The sequence below is a fragment of the Oncorhynchus mykiss genome, chromosome 17 (genome assembly GCF_013265735.2).
Source record: "Oncorhynchus mykiss isolate Arlee chromosome 17, USDA_OmykA_1.1, whole genome shotgun sequence".
Lineage (NCBI taxonomy): Eukaryota > Metazoa > Chordata > Actinopteri > Salmoniformes > Salmonidae > Oncorhynchus > Oncorhynchus mykiss.
In genome coordinates, this window is record NC_048581.1 from 32,496,386 (window position 1) to 32,514,309 (window position 17,924).

At 40.0% G+C, this 17,924-nt stretch overlaps 1 protein-coding gene across 1 annotated transcript in view; it reads left to right on the plus strand.

Moving 5' to 3' along the window:
• The first annotated feature begins 2,660 nt into the window (after positions 1-2,660).
• LOC110493748 (nidogen-1) overlaps positions 2,661-17,924 on the plus strand; it is a 61,465-nt gene continuing 46,201 nt past the window's right edge. Inside the window, exon 1 of the mRNA XM_036949746.1 lies at positions 2,661-2,995. Within this exon, the coding sequence (XP_036805641.1) occupies positions 2,792-2,995 (204 nt within the window). The 5' untranslated portion in view covers positions 2,661-2,791. The remainder of the gene's footprint in view (positions 2,996-17,924) is intronic.

The following is a 17,924-nucleotide window of genomic DNA, read 5'->3' on the forward strand; positions in this document are numbered from 1 at the left end:
GTTCTGCCCCTGAACAAGGCAGTTAACCCACTGTTCCAAGGCCGTCATTGAAAATAAGAATTGGTTCTTAACTGACTTGCCTAGTTAAATAAATAAATAAATGAGCCTATCAGAAGCTTCAAAAGCCATGACATAATTTTCTGGAATTTTCCAAGCTGTTTAAAGGCACTGTCAACTTCTGTCCTACTGGAATTGTGATAAAGTCAATTATAAGTGAAATATTCTGCCTGTAAACAATTGTTTGAAAATGTACTTGTGTCATGCACAAAGTAGATATCATAAACGACTTGCCAAAACTATAGTTTGAAAAACGAGTTTTAATGACTCCAACCTAAGTGTATGTAAACTTCCGACATCAACTGTAAATGTAATGTATAACATGTATATTATAAATAGACTTTTAACTTTTCTAAAATTATTACAGATCCAGATGAGTTGTTATACTTTGATGGAGATTTCATGGTGGGTTTGCAGTTGTGCTGAAATTTACACAGTGTTGTGTATGTATTCACAGAATAATCCGTGAACGATAGCAGTACTGTGTCCATTGTCGATGAGCCATACAAGACCCGTTACACTTGCAATCTCTAGACCTGTCTCAGAGTGCTGTGCAGTATGTGGAGGCCAGTGCCAATGCCAGTCAGGTGTCTGGGTACCTTCGCTGCCCCCTGACATGGGAGCAGTTGAAGGATAGTCATCCCGTCAATCAGGAAGTGAGCCAGCTCAAGAGACCTCAACTGTCATCCCCTGAGTTAAATCTGTGCAGCATGTGGAGGCCAGTGCCAACGTTGTCAGGTGTCTGCGTACCTTTCCTGCAAGCGGCTGAGGTATAGTCTCGATCAGGAACTGAGAAAGTCAAAGAGGCCTAGACTGAAGCAGCAGCGAGAGGCCTGCTGGTATGTCAGATAAGGTGTTTGGCAGCAAGGGGCTCAAGAGAGCACATAGCCAGATTGAAGAAGGAGGAGACCCCAGATCGCAAAAAAGACGAGGGACCATAGTCACTGATATTCACCCATTCATATGCACACATCAGGGTTGGGATCAATTCCATTTCAATTCAGTCAAATCAGAAAGTAAGCTGAAATCCCAGTTTCCATTAAAACAAATTATTAAAGCAAGGCATTGAGGAGTATTGGAACGGGAAGTGGAAAGTCAGTTTATTTCCTAAATTGAGAGAAATTAAAAGGAATTGACTCCAACCCTGGCACACGTATACAAAGACACACACACACACACAAATATTTTTGTAATAAATATTTTAATTAGCAAACAATCAGTCAGTGATGTGTTTTTATTCACCATTTATATTTTAGTTAAATGTAACATCTGTCAATAAAGACTGCACTGTACGTCAAACTGCCAAACCACAGCCTGACCGACCCAGCCCTTAGAGCCAATCCTTATCCCGAAGTTACGGATCTGACTTGCCAACTTCCCTTACCTACATTGTTATAACATGCCAGAGGCTGTTCACCTTGAAGACCTGCTGCGGGATATGGGTATGGCCCAGCTTGAGATTTACACCCTCTCCCCTGGATTTTCAAGGGCTAGCGAGAACTCACCGGACACCGCCGGAACCGCAACGCTTTCCAGGGCTTGGGCCCCTCTCTCAGGGTGAACCCATTCCAGGACGCCCTGCACTTCACAAAGAAATGAGAACTCTCCCCGGGGCTCCCACAAGCTTCTCCGGGATCTGTCGCATTTCTGCACTGGACTTGCGGCGCCCGTCTCCGCTGGTCTGTGGACATTCTGAAAGTAGGTCAGTAGGTCACATGAGGTGTGCAATATGTAGGGTGTGCAATGTGTAGGCCCACTAATTGCACAGTCTGAACCTTGTTAGTGGTCAGTAGGTCACATGACCAAGGAGCTATTGAAATTCTAAAGATGACAAAATTCATGTAAAATCGTGTGGGGTGAAAATGGACAACCTAAAGGGTGTGCAGTATAGAAGGGTAGCCAGTGGACATTCTGAACCTTGTTTGAGGTCAGTAGGTCACATGACCAAGGAGATATTGAAATGCTAAGTTGACCAAATGAATGTAAAATCGTCTGAGATGAAAATGGACAAACTAAAGGGTGTGCAATATAGAAGGGTAGCCAGTGGACATTCTTGTTTGAGGTCAACATGACCAAGGAGCTATTGAAATTAGAAACATTGATAAACATTGAAAAATAATGTTAAACTGCGTGAGATGAAAATGGACAAACTAAAGGGTGTGCAATGTGTAGGCTCACTGATTGTACATTCGGAACCTTGTTAGAGGCCAGTAGGTTATATGATCAAGGAGCTATTGAAATTTGAATGTAAAAAAGTGTGTACTTTGTTTATGCTCCCTAACTAATTAAACTAGGAATGCAAAATGCTGCTCAAATTTCCATGTTTTTTCGCTTTGGAAAGCGAATTAATGTCCAAATCTTGAAAATAAGACATGTGCGTTGTTGTGCGCAATTTTTCCAAAATCATGACACTTATTTGGAGTCTGTGGCTCAAGTGGTTTGAAGGTTATTGAGGTTTGAAAGCGTGAATATCCGTCGAATATCCAACCTGAAACTGATTTTACCTTCGCGGAAAACCTGCATGTGAGACAGGCAACCCCGCGCAAGTATCCCATGCAAATTTCTCTGCTTTCTCCAACTCCACCCTCCCTTTATATTGGATTTTGCTACCGCCGATTCATTCCGTTATTGTGCGCCCTGAGGTGTGCTCTGCATCGGAACCGCTTTGGCGAACTGGGTAGCCAAGCCTATAGGTCAAAACTAATAAGAGTTCTGGGCATATACGTATTTAAACATGGATCTTCATCAACGAGGTTGGTTAGGATGGGCAACTTTGTTTGCCATTGCGTTATCAGTGAACAGTTTGAGCAAACACGACATGTTTGATTATGGAGAGCAAGCTGGAGACCAACTGTTGGAGCAGGGGACCGACCAAACTCAAGCACTTATTTTGAACCAGTCAATGTTCTTCTTCGATGGCGCATATGACACTGTTTATGTGAGTATAATTATGTTTTATGCGCATGCGAAAATAGTAGCTAAATTATACACGAGAATAGCGGGGAAATATATCAATAGCAAACATGCACAGCCATCAATTATGATATTCACGTGCATGTTGGCAGTTGAGAACCCCTTCCTATGCATCCATTGTGATAGGCTATTTTATCCATGAAAGATAGGATGTAATTGTTTTGTTAGCTATGTTCTCAATTAGTTTACCATCTCATGCATGTGCCACATTTCACATCATTCAAAATCTGTTCACATATTAAAGTACTCTTTGATGATAATTACATTAGCATAAATTGCTCAAATCCCATGAATTGGGGGGATGAAAGGCCATGTGGAATGTTGCTGGGAGGGTGTGGAATGCCAGTCAATTCATTATGTGACTGATAAGGCTATCAATGCCCACCTTCATAAACAATGTCTTGGCTCTGTGCCTCCTTATACTGTAGAATATCACATACCAACAAATCATGTGATGATGGTTGATAGAGAATGATACATTCATTGATCCACAAATGTCTTTAGTTTAGAATGTTTCAGATCTTCCCAAGCACCTGAATGTTGCCCAAAATGTCACATTGGCAATTGTCACACCTGCTGTCCCCAAATGTCCATATCTCTCTCTCTCTCTCTCTCTCTCTCTCTCTCTCTCTCTCTCTCTCTCTCTCTCTCTCTCTCTCTCTCTCTCTCTCTCTCTCTCAATTCAATTCAATTCAATTCAATTCAGTTCAATTCAAGGGCTTTATTGGCATGGGAAACATATGTTAACATTGTCAAAGCAAGTGAAGTAGATAATACAGAAAAGTTAAATAAACAAAAGTTAAAAAGTAACATTACACTCACAGAAGTTCCAAGTTCTCTCTCTCTCTCTATATCTCTCTCCCTCTCTCTCCTACATCTTTGTATGATGTATATACTGCATTATAAGTGAATTCCCCTTTAACTATGGGCCCCAGACAGTGCAGTGTAAGGCTTAATTAACCCAAACAATGACTAGTCTGTTCATTAAAAAGCGCTGAGCCCCATTGTTGAAGATTGACAAAACATTAAACCCAGTAGGTCCAGGTAAACTCATCCCAATGCCCCATTAGATAGCTTTGTCTGTGACGTGACCCGCCTTTTGTCGGATCAAAAGACAGAGACGGCACAGAGAACTGATGAGGTCCCCACACCTCAGGACTATTGTTTGATTTATCTCCAAAGAGGCTACAGAGTGACCTTAAGGCTCAGCCATACCGGTAGGATTGTCAAACGTTTGTCTGCCGACTGTACTTAGCACCAGTGAACAGCATCGGTAGTCAATCTCTTTTGTGTTCACACAGCAAAGACCTTGGAAGGTGTCAGCCACTCAGTCTTGTTAACTTCTTGGTGACAGGGGGCAGTATTTTCTCGTCCGGATGAAATGCATGCCCAAATTCAACTGTCTGCTACTCATCCCCAGAAGATAAGATATGGATATTATTATATTTGGATAGAAAACACTCTGAAGTTTCTAAAACTGTTTGAATCAAGTCTGTGAGTATAACATAACTTTTTAACAGGTGAAACCCAGAGGACAAACCATTCAGATTTTTTTTTGTTTTGAGGTCACTCTCTTTTCAATGAGTTTTCATTGGGAATCCCGATTTCTAAGGGACCTTCTTGCAGTTCCTATCGCTTCTACTGGATGTCCACAGTCTTTAGAAATTGGTTGAGGTTATTCCTTTGTGTAATGAAGAAGTATGGCCATCTTGAACGAGGGTCACTTGAAATGTACTGTTAGATAGAGGTGCGTGACCAGAAAGCATGCTTCAGTTTGTTTTCTTCCTGTATTGAACACAGATCATCCCGTTAAATTTTATCGATTATTTACGTAAAAAAATACCTAAAGCTGTATTACAAAAGTAGTTTGAAATGTTTTGGCAAAGTTCACAGGTAACTTTTGAGATATTTTGTAGTCACGTTGAGCAAGTTGGAACCGGTGTTTTTCTGGATCAAATGCGCCAAATAAATGGACATTTTGGATGTATATCGACGGAATTAATCAAACAAAAGGACCATTTGTGATGTTTATGGAATATATTGGAGTGCCAACAAAAGAAGCTTGTCAAAGGTAAGGCATGAATTATATTTTTATTTCTGCGTTTTGTGTCGCGCCTGCAGGGTTGAAATATGGTTTCTCTCTCTCTCTATGGTGCTATCCTCAGATAATAGCATAGTTTGCTTTCGCCCAAAAGCCTTTTTGAAATCTGACATGTTGGCTGGATTCACAACAAGTGTAGCTTTAATTTGCTGTCTTGCATGTGTGATTTAATGAAAGTTTGATTTTTATAGAAATGTATTTGAATTTGGCGCTCTGCATTTCCCCTGGCTTTTGGCCAGGTGGGATGCTAGCGTCCCATATATCCCAGAGAGGTTAAAATGCTCCAAACCAGAAGCTGGCAGTAGCGTTGTTTGGCAATGCATATCCATGTGTATTGCTTATGGCCTAGATTTGAAGCTACTGTATCTGCGCTAATTTTGCTAGATAACTAGCAAGATGACGAAGAAACTATTTAATTCACTCTCCATAATCGCATACTGCCAGTACCAGCCCTTAGCAAAATGTTTAGCTAGCTAGATAACATTAGCATATACGCTCGCTAGTACAACATAAGGACACTGCACTAACTTCTTTTAATTTTTTTTTTACCTGTTATGGCTAGACATTCCGCTAGCGGAACCACTCAACAACATCAGGTGAAATGGCAGAGTGCCAAATTCAAATGAAATTACTACAAATATTAAACTTTCATGAAATCACAAATGCAATACACCAAATTAAAGCTACACTTGTTGTTAATCCAACCAACGTGTCAGATTTCAAAAAGGCTTTACGGCTAAAGCAAACCATGCGATCATCTGAGGATAGCACCCCACCAAACAAACACATGACATTCATATTTCAACCCACCAGGCGCGACACAAAACCCAGAAATAACGATATAATTCATGCCTTACTTTTGAAGATCTTCTTTTGTTAGCACTCCAAAATGTCCCATAAACATCACAAATGGTCCTTTTGTTTGATAAATTCTGCCGTTATATCTACAAAATGTCAATTTCTTTGGCGCGTTTGATCCAGAAAAGCACCGGTTCCAACTCGGAAAACATGAATACAAAATATCTAATAAGTTACCTGTAAACTTGTTCCAAACATTTCAAACAACTTTCCTAATACAACTTTAGGTATTTTTTTACGTAAATAATCAATCAAATTTAAGACGGGATAAACAGTGTTCAATATCGGATGAAAACAAAGTGGAGCGAGCTTTCAGGTCGTGCGCCCCTAACAAACAGTACACTACACTCGACCCTCGTTCTGAACAGCCCTACTTCTTCATTTCTCAAAGGAAAAACATCAACCAAATTCTAAAGACTGTTGACATCTAGTGGAAGCGATAGGAACTGCAAGCAAGTGCCTTAGAAATCTAGATCCACTCATTGAAAACACTGTTACCTCAATTGTTTTTTCCCTGGATGGATTTTTCTCAGGTTTTCCCCTGCCAAATCAGTTCTGTTATACTCACAGACATTATTGTAACAGTTTTAGAAACTTTCGAGTGTTTTCTATCTAAATCTACCAATTATATACATATCCTAGCTTCTGGGCCTGAGTAGCAGGCAGTTGACTTTGGGCACGCTTTTAATCCAGGCGTGAAAATACTGCCCCCTAGCCCGAAGAGGTTTTAAGGGGTGGATCAGCTTAATATTGCGGAACGATTGTTGCTTCCATCAATGTAATTGTCTGCATCATTTCCAATCCCCCATGTATTTTTGGGGTAAATATATATATATATATATATATATATATACAGTATATCCATATACATACACGTATGCATACATATACACATATATACATACACATACCTATATAGATTTACATACATGTACTTTTTAAAGAATATACCTTTATTATTCCCCGCAAAGCCTACCACCCTTCCTGCAATTGGAGTAAACTAATAAACACTTAGGCTTCTACCTTCAGTTTATACATCTTATACACATTTTCCAGACACAATCTATTTTACAATAGTTATATTTTGTTTGTTTTTAGTCCTTCCTCTATTTCTGATGTCCATCCAGTTTGATTTCTATTTGTAAATGTGCTAATTCAGAACATTTCTGAACCTATATACATTTTACAGACCCCATATCTTTTACATTGGTTATCTTGTTATTGGTCCCAGCTTCCAGCTCCATTCAACCTCTCCCATCTATCTCTCAACATCATCCATTTTGGATTTCTATTTGCCATATATTTTTCAACTGTGCTGTGATGCTTCACAAAGTACTGAACCTTTCTATTCTCATAGCTTCTACAGATTGTAAATTAAAAATGCTTTTTTTTGCTAAAATAATTATTATACTATTGATTGATTAACTATGGCTTTTCAAATCACCCAGTATTGCTATCTGCAGCATTAGTTCTAGGCAAATGTTGCAATTCTTCAGCCATTCCTGGACCTGTGACCAAAAATGATCTACATATGGACAACACCAAAATATATGATCTAATGACTCTGCCTCCTCACAGCAAAATCTGCAGAGCTGGGAAGATTGTATCCCCCCATATATATAACATTCTATTGGTTGCAAGACTTTTGTATATTAATTTAAATTGAAAAATTTGAATCCGGCGTTGTTTTGCATATCAATTCATAAACCATGTGCCATGGAATGGGTACATCAAAAATCTCTTCCCAACTATTTTGCAATTTATATGGCACAGCTGTCAGTTTGTTGGTCCTTAAATGAAATTGGTATATGTTTTTATTTATCACACTTTTCTTTAACCATTTATGTTCTTTAATACAGGGCCGACATACAAGTTCCTTACTTTTTCCATTTCTACTTGCCTCTTCCATTCTTGTGGTAATGCTGCAATTAACTGGTTGTAATTTTGGGTAGAGCAGACATTTCCATATGTCTGTGTTAGCTGCATGTGTGACATAACTCCACAAGTCCTATTTATGATATCATTCACTAAAATTATACCTTTTTTAAACATGTCTTCGAAAAATGTTTTTTTTAATAAATTAGTATATTTGAGTTTAACCACAATATTTGTTGTATTATTTGTTCTGTCTTTTCAGGTGGATTAAACTGAAATTGCAACCAACTTTCTAAGGCTTTAAAAAAAAAAAAAACGATATTTTGGAGATTATTTCCTTTTCAAACAACCGAAAGTGAGCAGGTGTAATCTGAATAAAGGGGAAAAGGCCCTTCCTGAATATAGGATGAGACATTCCTACCAATTTACTAGAGAACCAGTTTGGATTTAAGTATAACTTATGTATGACTGATGCCTTTAGTGAGAGGTCTAATGCTTTAATATTTAATCATTTCTGCCCTCCGGATTCATATTCGTTATATAAATAGGCCCTTTTAATTTTATCTGGCTTGCAGTTTCAAATACATTGGAATTTATATAATTTAAAAAGCAGGTCACTAGGTGTAGGCAAAACCATAAGCAAATAGGTCAACTGTGATATGACTAAAGAGTTAATCAGGGTGATTTTACCACAAATAGACAGGTATTTTCCTTTCCATGGTTGCAAGATCTTATCTATTTTTGCTAACTTTCTATAAAAATGTATTGGAGTGAGAATATTGATCCAATACGTAATAGTACACTTATCATAATTTGGTATCAATCCAGAGAGGATAGCAAAAGTATCTAGATCCTCTAAGAGGCCGTGGAGAGATTCTAATTGTAATTTTAAAAGAAAACATGAATCATCAGCGTACATTGACACCTTAGTTTTTAAGCCACGGATTTCTAATCCCTTAATATTATTGTTTGATCTAATTTTAACAGCAAACATTTCGATGGCAATAATAAATAGATATGCCGATAGTGGACAACCTTGTTTTACTTATCTAGATAGTTTTAAACTTTCTGAGATGTAGCCATTATTTACTATTTTACACCTAGGGTTACTATACATAACAACCCATTTTAGAAGAGATTCCCCAAAATTGAAATATTCTAGGCATTTATATATAAACTCATACTTTATACTTTATCAAAAATCTTTTCAAAATCAGCTATGAAAACCAGGCCTGGTGTCATATTATTCTATTGTTTCCAGTACTTGTCTTATATTAACTCCAATGTATTGACCATGTAAAACCTGTCTGATTAGGATGAATAATATCTGACAGTACTTTTTTAATTCTATGTGCCAAGCATTTTGCTAAGCATTTTGCTATGATTTTTGCATCACAACACTGAAGTGTAAGAGGTCTCCAATTTTTTTAATGGACTGGATCTTTATTTAATACTACTTGGGTCCTGTTTCAGTAATAATGGAATCAGACCTTCTTGTTGCGTGTCTGATAATCTACCATTTATATAGGAGTGGTTAAAACATGCCAATAAAGGTCCTCTGAGTATATCAAAAAACGTTTTGTATACTTCCACTGGTATGCCATCCAGGTCTGGAGTTTTCCCAGTGAACTGCACTAACTTGGCAGCTAACACAGGCAGCTGTTTCATGGAAACTAGCTAATACATTGTGATTTAGTTATAATGTCAATACTAGCTACAGTGGTTAGCTAGCTTGGAGGAAGTATTTAGTGTTGTATGCATTGCGTCTATGCGCTTAGCTAGCTACCATCCCATAGCCTACATTGCATAAGAAATGTGACTGGCTCATCCCTTAATGTACGGACAAAAAAGCTGGATTGGAGAATGCCAAGAGTGTGCAAAGCTGTCATCAAGGCAAAGGGTGGCTACTTTGAAGAATCTCAAATATAAAATATATTTTGATTTGTTTAACACTTTTTGGGTTACTACATGATTCCATGTGTGTTATTTAAAAGTTTTGATGTCTTCACTATTATTCTACAATGTAGAAAATAGTAAAATAAAGAAAAACCCTTGAATGACTTAGGTGTGATCAATTAAGTTATTTTAAATGGACAACAGATGTGCTTATAAATACATTTAAAAAAAGGAAATTTTCCGAGTGACCCCAAACTTTTGAGCAGCAGTGCATATATTATTATTTTGTTGATTGCAATGGGATCATGCATTGCATGTTTTTTCTGTTCAGTTTTGATCTCATTTCCTTCTAAAAAAAACCCCCCACAAAAAGCCCAGAATGTTTCAATGCGTGACAGCAAACGGAAGATGAAAATCTTCCGTTTGTGTTGTATGGTCACTGGTGTGAGTTTGTTTAAGATAAATCAGAGTGATGTTTTCCTGCTTGTCCTTCACCGTCGTGGTCTGTTGCGTGTCATCTGTAAGCTTCAGCAACGAGTTCTAAGATCTGCTTTCCTCCCACCAAACTCTGCTCCCACACCCCCTTGTGCATGTGGGATTTCCACTTCACTCTCAATCGCGGTCAGTTGAGCTTCTGCGAATGCCTAGAGCTACCCCTCCCTCCATCCGTTGCTCCCTCTCTCCCTCGGTTTCTTCCTTATTTCCCTCTCCCCCTCCTCGGATGCACAGGTCGAGGCTATGTTGCTCTAGTCAGTGCCTTTCCAGCTGTCCCAGCAGCTGTCTTTGAAATTGCCCCCCGACACACACACACACACACACACACACACACACACACACACACACACACACACACACACACACACCTACCTCCAGGAGGGAATGTTTAGAGGTTGGCAGAGGGGTAGAGGGTGGATATGTATGGGGGAGTTGGGGAGTTTAATTCTTTCAGTGCTCTGTAGGAGTGGGAGAAGGGTATGTTTGTTCAGGAAGAAGTTTTGCGACTTGTTATATTTTGGGTGTTAAAGTGCATTGAGATGGTCAATGTTGATTCTTTAACTCAGTGTACTTCTGACTAACTATATAATGGCAAGCATTTCGCTATACTAGCAATAAAATTTGCTAACCATCCTAATATTGAGTTTCACCCCTCTATTTTGCCCTCAGGACAGCCTCATTTTGTCAGGGCGTGGACTCTATAAAGTGTTGTAAGTGTTCCACAGGGAGGCTGGCCCATGTTGACTCCCAATGGATGTCCTTCGGGTGGTGGACCATTCTTGATACACACGGGAAACTGTTGAGCATGGAAAATCCAGCAGCGTTGCAGTCCTTGACACAAACCGATGTGCCTGGCACCTACTACTATACCCCTCTGAATGGCACACATACACAATCCATGTCTCAATTGTCTCAAGGCTTTAACCTGTCTCCTCACCTTAATCTACACTGATTTAAGTGGATTTAACAAGTGACATCAATAAGGGATCATAGCCTTCACCTGGATCCACCTGGTCAGTCTATGTCATGGAAAGAGGAGGTGTTCTTAATGTTTTGTACACTCAGTGTATATTTAAGGGCACCTTATTTAATATACCAGGATTTTAAAATGCAATATTGGTGCACAATTTCTACTTAAAATATCAAACGGATGCAAAAGGCACTCTATTCGTGGAATGACCCACGTAATCATTTTTCAGTGGGAATCTTAAGGATTTACCCACAAACAATGCCATTATTAGACTAACACATCTGTAAAGCTGGACAGGAGGCAAGACTGCTTGGTTTGTTTTCTCTCTCTCTCTCTCTCTCTCTCTCTCTCTCTCTCTCTCTCTCTCTCTCTTTCTCTTTCTCTTTCTTTCTGTCTAAGAAAACAAGTAGTTGGTTCATCTTCTCACTTCCTCCTCTCTCTCTCTGTCTCTCTCGCTCTGCTTGTCTTTCCCCTCAACTGATAATTATGATCCCAAGTGTCTGTATGATGTAACTAAGATGCTGTTCCTGTTCGTACCTCTCAGGAAAGCTTTACAGCCTTTATAGCGTTCTTTGCATAACTTTACAGCCTTGAACTTCACAGTTTTCTCTTGGGTGCGTTTTTCCAGACCCAGAGTAAACCTATATTCCTGGACTAAAAAGTCATTTTTTTAAGCCCACGTATCCAGATTAAGCCCACTCATGGATTCTGAAAGCCTGCTCAGTGGAGAATGTCAGATTCTCTATTGAGCAGGCTTTCAAAAACCAGGAGTGGCTTAATTTGGGTACATGGAAAGGGTCCCTTAAAGTGATATTGGTAATGCCTACGGGCGGCTTTAGTTTGATGTCCAAGACCATATCTGAAACAAAGAGAAGGGCTTCCTGTCTTCTCAACCCCTGGAGGACTTTAAGCCAAATTCTTGTCACATTGCAACCAAGCGACTCCTGCACTACAGGCATTTTCTTCAAGTCAAATACCTGCTGTGAGGGCAGCTATTCACCCAGATGCTTTTGTCATTCATGCGTTCCTTTGGATGAAGTGTCGTTTAGAGACGAGAGCCAAAGGCTGAGCCTGAGAGCCTGAAACAGATGTAGTACTGTAGTCTAGATTCCCCTTTGGTCCAAGCCAAAGGCTATCGCCAGCTAATAATAATAAAATAATAATATATGGAATTTAGCAGACACTTTTATCCAAAAGCGACTTTCTGTCATGTGTGGATACAAGTCTCATGTATTTAAATCAATGGTGTTTAGCCTAAAGACAAATATTTCAAATATGATTTGAAATCTTTCAAATAGTTTAGCCAGCTAAATCCCTCCGGCTTTTCAAATTCATTCAACCGGATGGGAGAATGGACATAACATTGGTTTAGTTCCGCTATTTCTCCTTGTGCCGTATGTAGTTGTTATCCGCCGTTTTCTTCTCTTTTTTTCTTCTTCTAGAGAGCAAGCTAAATTCACAAGTAATTCCAGCTAGACCTAGGCTCAAATATTCAAAATCTGTCAAGAACTATGTGTGTTTGCTTGCACCTGCCAGGTGCACTTTTGAGACTTATCAATTAGTTCCATTGTGCCAGGCAAGTTCAGTCAAGCACAGCTAAACTATTTGAAAGATTTCAAATTCCATTTGAACTATTTTTCTTTAGGCTAAACACGGTTGATTTAAATACATGAGACTTGTCAGATGTGATTTGCATCACATTGCTTCTTCCGTTGTGGCAAAGGCACCTGAGGCTTATGGCTTTGTTGTCTGGTAGCTAGTATAAAGTATAGACCATATATTGTGTTCCCTAAAGGTTATTGAAAAAGAGCAGAGGCTCTGAACTATCTATTCAGACCCCAGTCTTACCTACAGGTTATGGGAATTGTGCTCGTGTAGTATTTCTCCAGTAGATAATTCGATTGAAAATCGATTGAAACATAATTACACTTTGACATTATGGAGTAGTGTGTGTAGGCCATTGACACAATCTATTTTAAATACAGGCTGTAACACAACTTGAAAAAGGCATGGGGTGTGAATATTTTCTGAAGACACTGTACTACAGTAATTTACGCAAAAACACAATAGTAAATACTACAGTATACTACAGTCCGTAAAAACACTACATGAATTACTATAGTATATTAAAAAAATTGGACTATAGTTAACTGTAAATACCAGTTTTTCTTCTCTGTTCTTTATTATGATTTGACTACACTACAATGCATTCGGAAAGTATTTAGACCCCTTGACTTTTTCCACATTTTGTTACGTTACAGCCATATTCTAAAATTAATTGAATTGTTTTTCTTCCCCTCATCAATTTATAAACAGTACGTCATAATGACAAAGCAAAAACTGTTTTTTAGACATTTTTGCAAATGTATTAAAAAAACAACAACGGAAATATCACATTTACTTAAGTATTCAGACCCTTTACTCAGTACTTTGTTGAAGCACCTTTGGCAGCAATTATAGCCTCAAGTCTTCTTGGGTATGTTGCTACAAGCTTGGCACCCCCTGTATTTGGGGAGTTTCTTCGATTACTCTCTGCAGATCCTCTCAAGCTCTGTCAGGTTGGATGGGGAGCGTTGCTGCACATCTATTTTCAGGTCTCTCCAGAGATGTTTGATCGGGTTCAAGTCCAGGCTCTGGCTGGGACACTCAACGACATTTAGAGACTTGTCCCGAAGCTCCTCCTGCATTGTCTTGGCCGTGTGCTTAGGGTTGTTGTCCTGTTGGAAGGTGAACCTTCACTCCAGTCTGAGGTCCTGAGCGCACTGGAGCAGGTTTTCATCAAGGATCTCTCTGTACTTTTCTCTGTTAATATTTCCCTTGATCCTGACTAGTTGCCTAGCCCCTGCCATTGAAAAACATCCCCACAGCATGATGCTGCCACCATCACGCTTCACGGTAAGGATGGTGCCAGGTTTCCTCCAGACGTTTGACATTTGGCATTCATGCCAAAGAGTTCAATCTTGGTTTCATCAGACCAGAGAGTCTTGTTTAGGTGACTTTTAGCAAGCTCCAAGTGGGCTGTCATGTGCCTTTTACTGAGGAGTGGCTTCTGTCTGGCCACTCTACCATAAAGGCCTGATTGGTGGAGTGCTGCAGAGATGGTTGTCCTTCTGGAAGGTTCTCCCACCTCCACAGAGGAACTCTGGAGCTCTGTCAGATTGACCATCGGGATCTTGGTCGCCTCCCTGACCAAGGCCCTTCTCCGCTGATGGCTCAGTTTGGCCGGGCTGCCAGCTCTAAGAAGTCTTGGTAGTTCCAAACTTCTTCCATTTAAGAATGATGGAGGCCACTGTGTGCTTGGGGACTTTCAATGCTGCATACATTTTTTGTACCCTTCTCCAGATCTGTGCCTCCCCACAACCCTGTCTCGAAGCGCTACGGACAATTCCTTCAACCTCGTGGCTTGGTTTTTGCTCTGACATGCATTGTCAACTGTGGGACCAATCAAGTTGTAGAAACATCTCAAGGTTGATCAATGAAAACTGAATGCACCTGACCTCAATTTCTGGTCTCATAGCAAAGGTTCTGAATACTTTTGTAAATAAGGTTTTTCTGTTTTACATTTTTTATACATTTGTAAAAATATCTAAAATTATGTTTTTGCTTTGTCATTATGGGGTTTTGTTTGTAGATTGAATAAAAAAATCCTCAATCAATTTTAGAAAAAGGCTAACGTATTTGTTACTTTTATTTCTTATTTTTCTTTTGGTAATTTTCTTAAAACGGCATTGTTGGTTAAGGGCTTGTAAGTAAGCATTTCACAGTGAGGTCAACACCTGTTGTATTCAGTGCATTTGACAAATAAAATTTGATTTGATTTGGATCAAAATGTTGAAAAACAGAAGGGGTCTGAATACCTTCCGAAAGCATTGTACAGTGGGGCAAAAAAGTATTTAGTCAGCCACCAATTGTGCAAGTTCTCCCACTTAAAAAGATGAGAGAAGCCTGTACACTTCAACTATGACAGACCAAATGAGAAAAAAAAATTCCAGAAAATCACATTTGTAGGATTTTTGATGAATTTATTTGCAAATTATGGTGGAAAATAAGTATTTGGTCAATAACAAAAGTTTATCTCAATACTTTGTTACATACCCTTTGTTGGCAATGACAGAGGTCAAACGTTTTCTGTAAGTCTTCACAAGGTTTTCACACACTGTTGCTGGTATTTTGGCCCATTCCTCCATGCAGATCTCCTCTAGAGCAGTGATGTTTTGGGGCTGTTGCTGGGCAACACAGACTTTCAACTCCCTCCAAAGATTTTCTATGGGGTTGAGATCTGGAGACTGGCTAGGCCACTCCAGGACCTTGAAATGCTTCTTACGAAGCCACTCCTTCGTTGCCCGGGCGGTGTGTTTGGGATCATTGTCATGCTGAAAGACCCAGCCACGTTTCATCCTCAATGCCCTTGCTGATGGAAGGAGGTTTTCACTCAAAATCTCACAATACATGGCCCCATTCATTCTTTCCTTTACACGGATCAGTCATCCTGGTCCCTTTGCAGAAAAACAGCCTCAATGTATGATGTTTCCAACCCCATGCTTCACAGTAGGTATGGTGTTCTTTGGATGCAACTCAGCATTCTTTGTCCTCCAAACACAATGAGTTGAGTTTTTATCAAAAAAGTTATATTTTGGTTTCATCTGACCATATGACATTCTCCCAATCTTCTTCTGGATCATCCAAATGCTCTCTAGCAAACTTCAGACGGGCCTGGACATGTACTGGCTTAAGCAGGGGGACACGTCTGGCACTGCAGGATTTGGGTCCCTGGCGGCGTAGTGTGTTACTGATGGTAGGCTTTGTTACTTTGGTCCCAGCTCTCTGCAGGTCATTCACTAGGTCCCCCCTGTGGTTCTGGGATTTTTGCTCACCGTTCTTGTGATCATTTTGACCCCACGTGGTGAGATATTGCGTGGAGGCCCAGATCGATGGAGATTATCAGTGGTCTTGTATGTCTTCCATTTCCTAATAATTGCTCCCACAGTTGATTTCTTCAAACCAAGCTGCTTACCTATTACAGATTCAGTCTTCCAAGCCTTGTGCAGATCTACAATTTTGTTTCTGGTGTCCTTTGACAGATCTTTGGTCTTGGCCATAGTGGAGTTTGGAGTGTGACTGTTTGAGGTTGTGGACAGGTGTCTTTTATACTGATAACAAGTTCAAACAGGTGCCATTAATACAGGTGGAGGACAGAGGAGCCTCTTAAAGAAGAAATTACAGGTCTGTGAGAGCCAGAAATCTTGCTTGTTTGTAGGTGACCAAATACTTATTTTCCACCATAATTTGCTAATAAATTCATTAAAAATCCTACAATGTGATTTTCTGGATTTTTTTTCTCATTTTGTCTGTCATAGTTGAAGTGTACCTATGATGAAGATTACAGGCCTCTCTCATCTTTTTAAGTGGGAGAACTTGTACAATTGGTGGCTGACTAAATACTTTTGTATATACAGTTGGGCAAAAAAGTATGTGGAAAACCCTTCAAATTAGTTGATTTGGCTATTTCAGCCACACCCGTTGCTGAGATGTGTATACTATCGAGCACAGAGCCATGCAATCTCCATAGACCACTGGTTCTCAATCCTGGTCCTGGGGACATTTTTGTTTTTGCCCTAGCACTACACAGCTGATTCAAATTATCAACTCATCATGAGGGTTTGATGATTTGAATCAGGTTTGTAGTGCTAAAGCAAAAATACAAATGTGTACCCCTTTGGGCCCCCAGGACCAGGATTGAGAACCGCTGCCACAGACAAACATCGGCAATAGAATGGCCTTACTGAAGAGCTCAGTGACTTTCGAACGTGGCACCATCATAGGATGCCAACTTTCCAACAAGTCAGTTCGTCAAATTTCTGCCAGAGCTGCCCCGGTCAACTGTAAGTGCTGTTATTGTGGAGTGGAAATGTCTAGGAGCAACAACGGCTCAGCCGTGAAGTGATAGGCCACACAAGTTCACAGAACGGGACCGTCGAATGATGCAGCACGTAAAATCGACTGTCTTCGGTTGCAACACTCACTACCAAGTTCCAAACTGCCTCTGGAAGCAACGTTAGCACAAGAACTGTAGGTTGGTCACTTCATGAAATGGGTTTCCATGGCCGAGCAGCCACACACAAGCCTAAGATCATGCACAATGCCAAGCATTGGCTGGAGTGGTGTAAAGCTCGCCGCCATTGGACTCTGGAGCAGTGGAAACGTATTCTCTGCAGTAATTAATCACGCATCACCATCTGGCAGTCCAACGGACGAATCTGGGTTTGGTGGATGCCAGCACCAAAATGTAAAGTTTGGTGGAGGAGGAATAATGGTCTGGGGATGTTTTTCATGGATCTGGCTAGGCCCCTTAGTTCCAGTGAAGGTACAGCATACAATGACATTCTAAATGATTCTGTGTTTCCAACTTTGTGGCAATAGTTTGGGGAAGGCCCTTTTCTGTTTCAGCATGACAATGCCCTCGTGCACAAAGCGAGGTCCATACAGAAATGTTTTGTCGAGATCGGTGTGGAAGAACTTGACTGGGCTGCAACGAGCCTTGACCTCAACCCCATCGAACACCTTTGGGATGAATTGGAACACTGACTAATCGCCCAATATCAGTACCCGACCTCACTAATGCTCTTATGACTGACTGGAAACTGCAGCAATGTTCCAACATCTAGTAGAAAGCCTTTCTAGAAGATTTGAGGCTGTTAT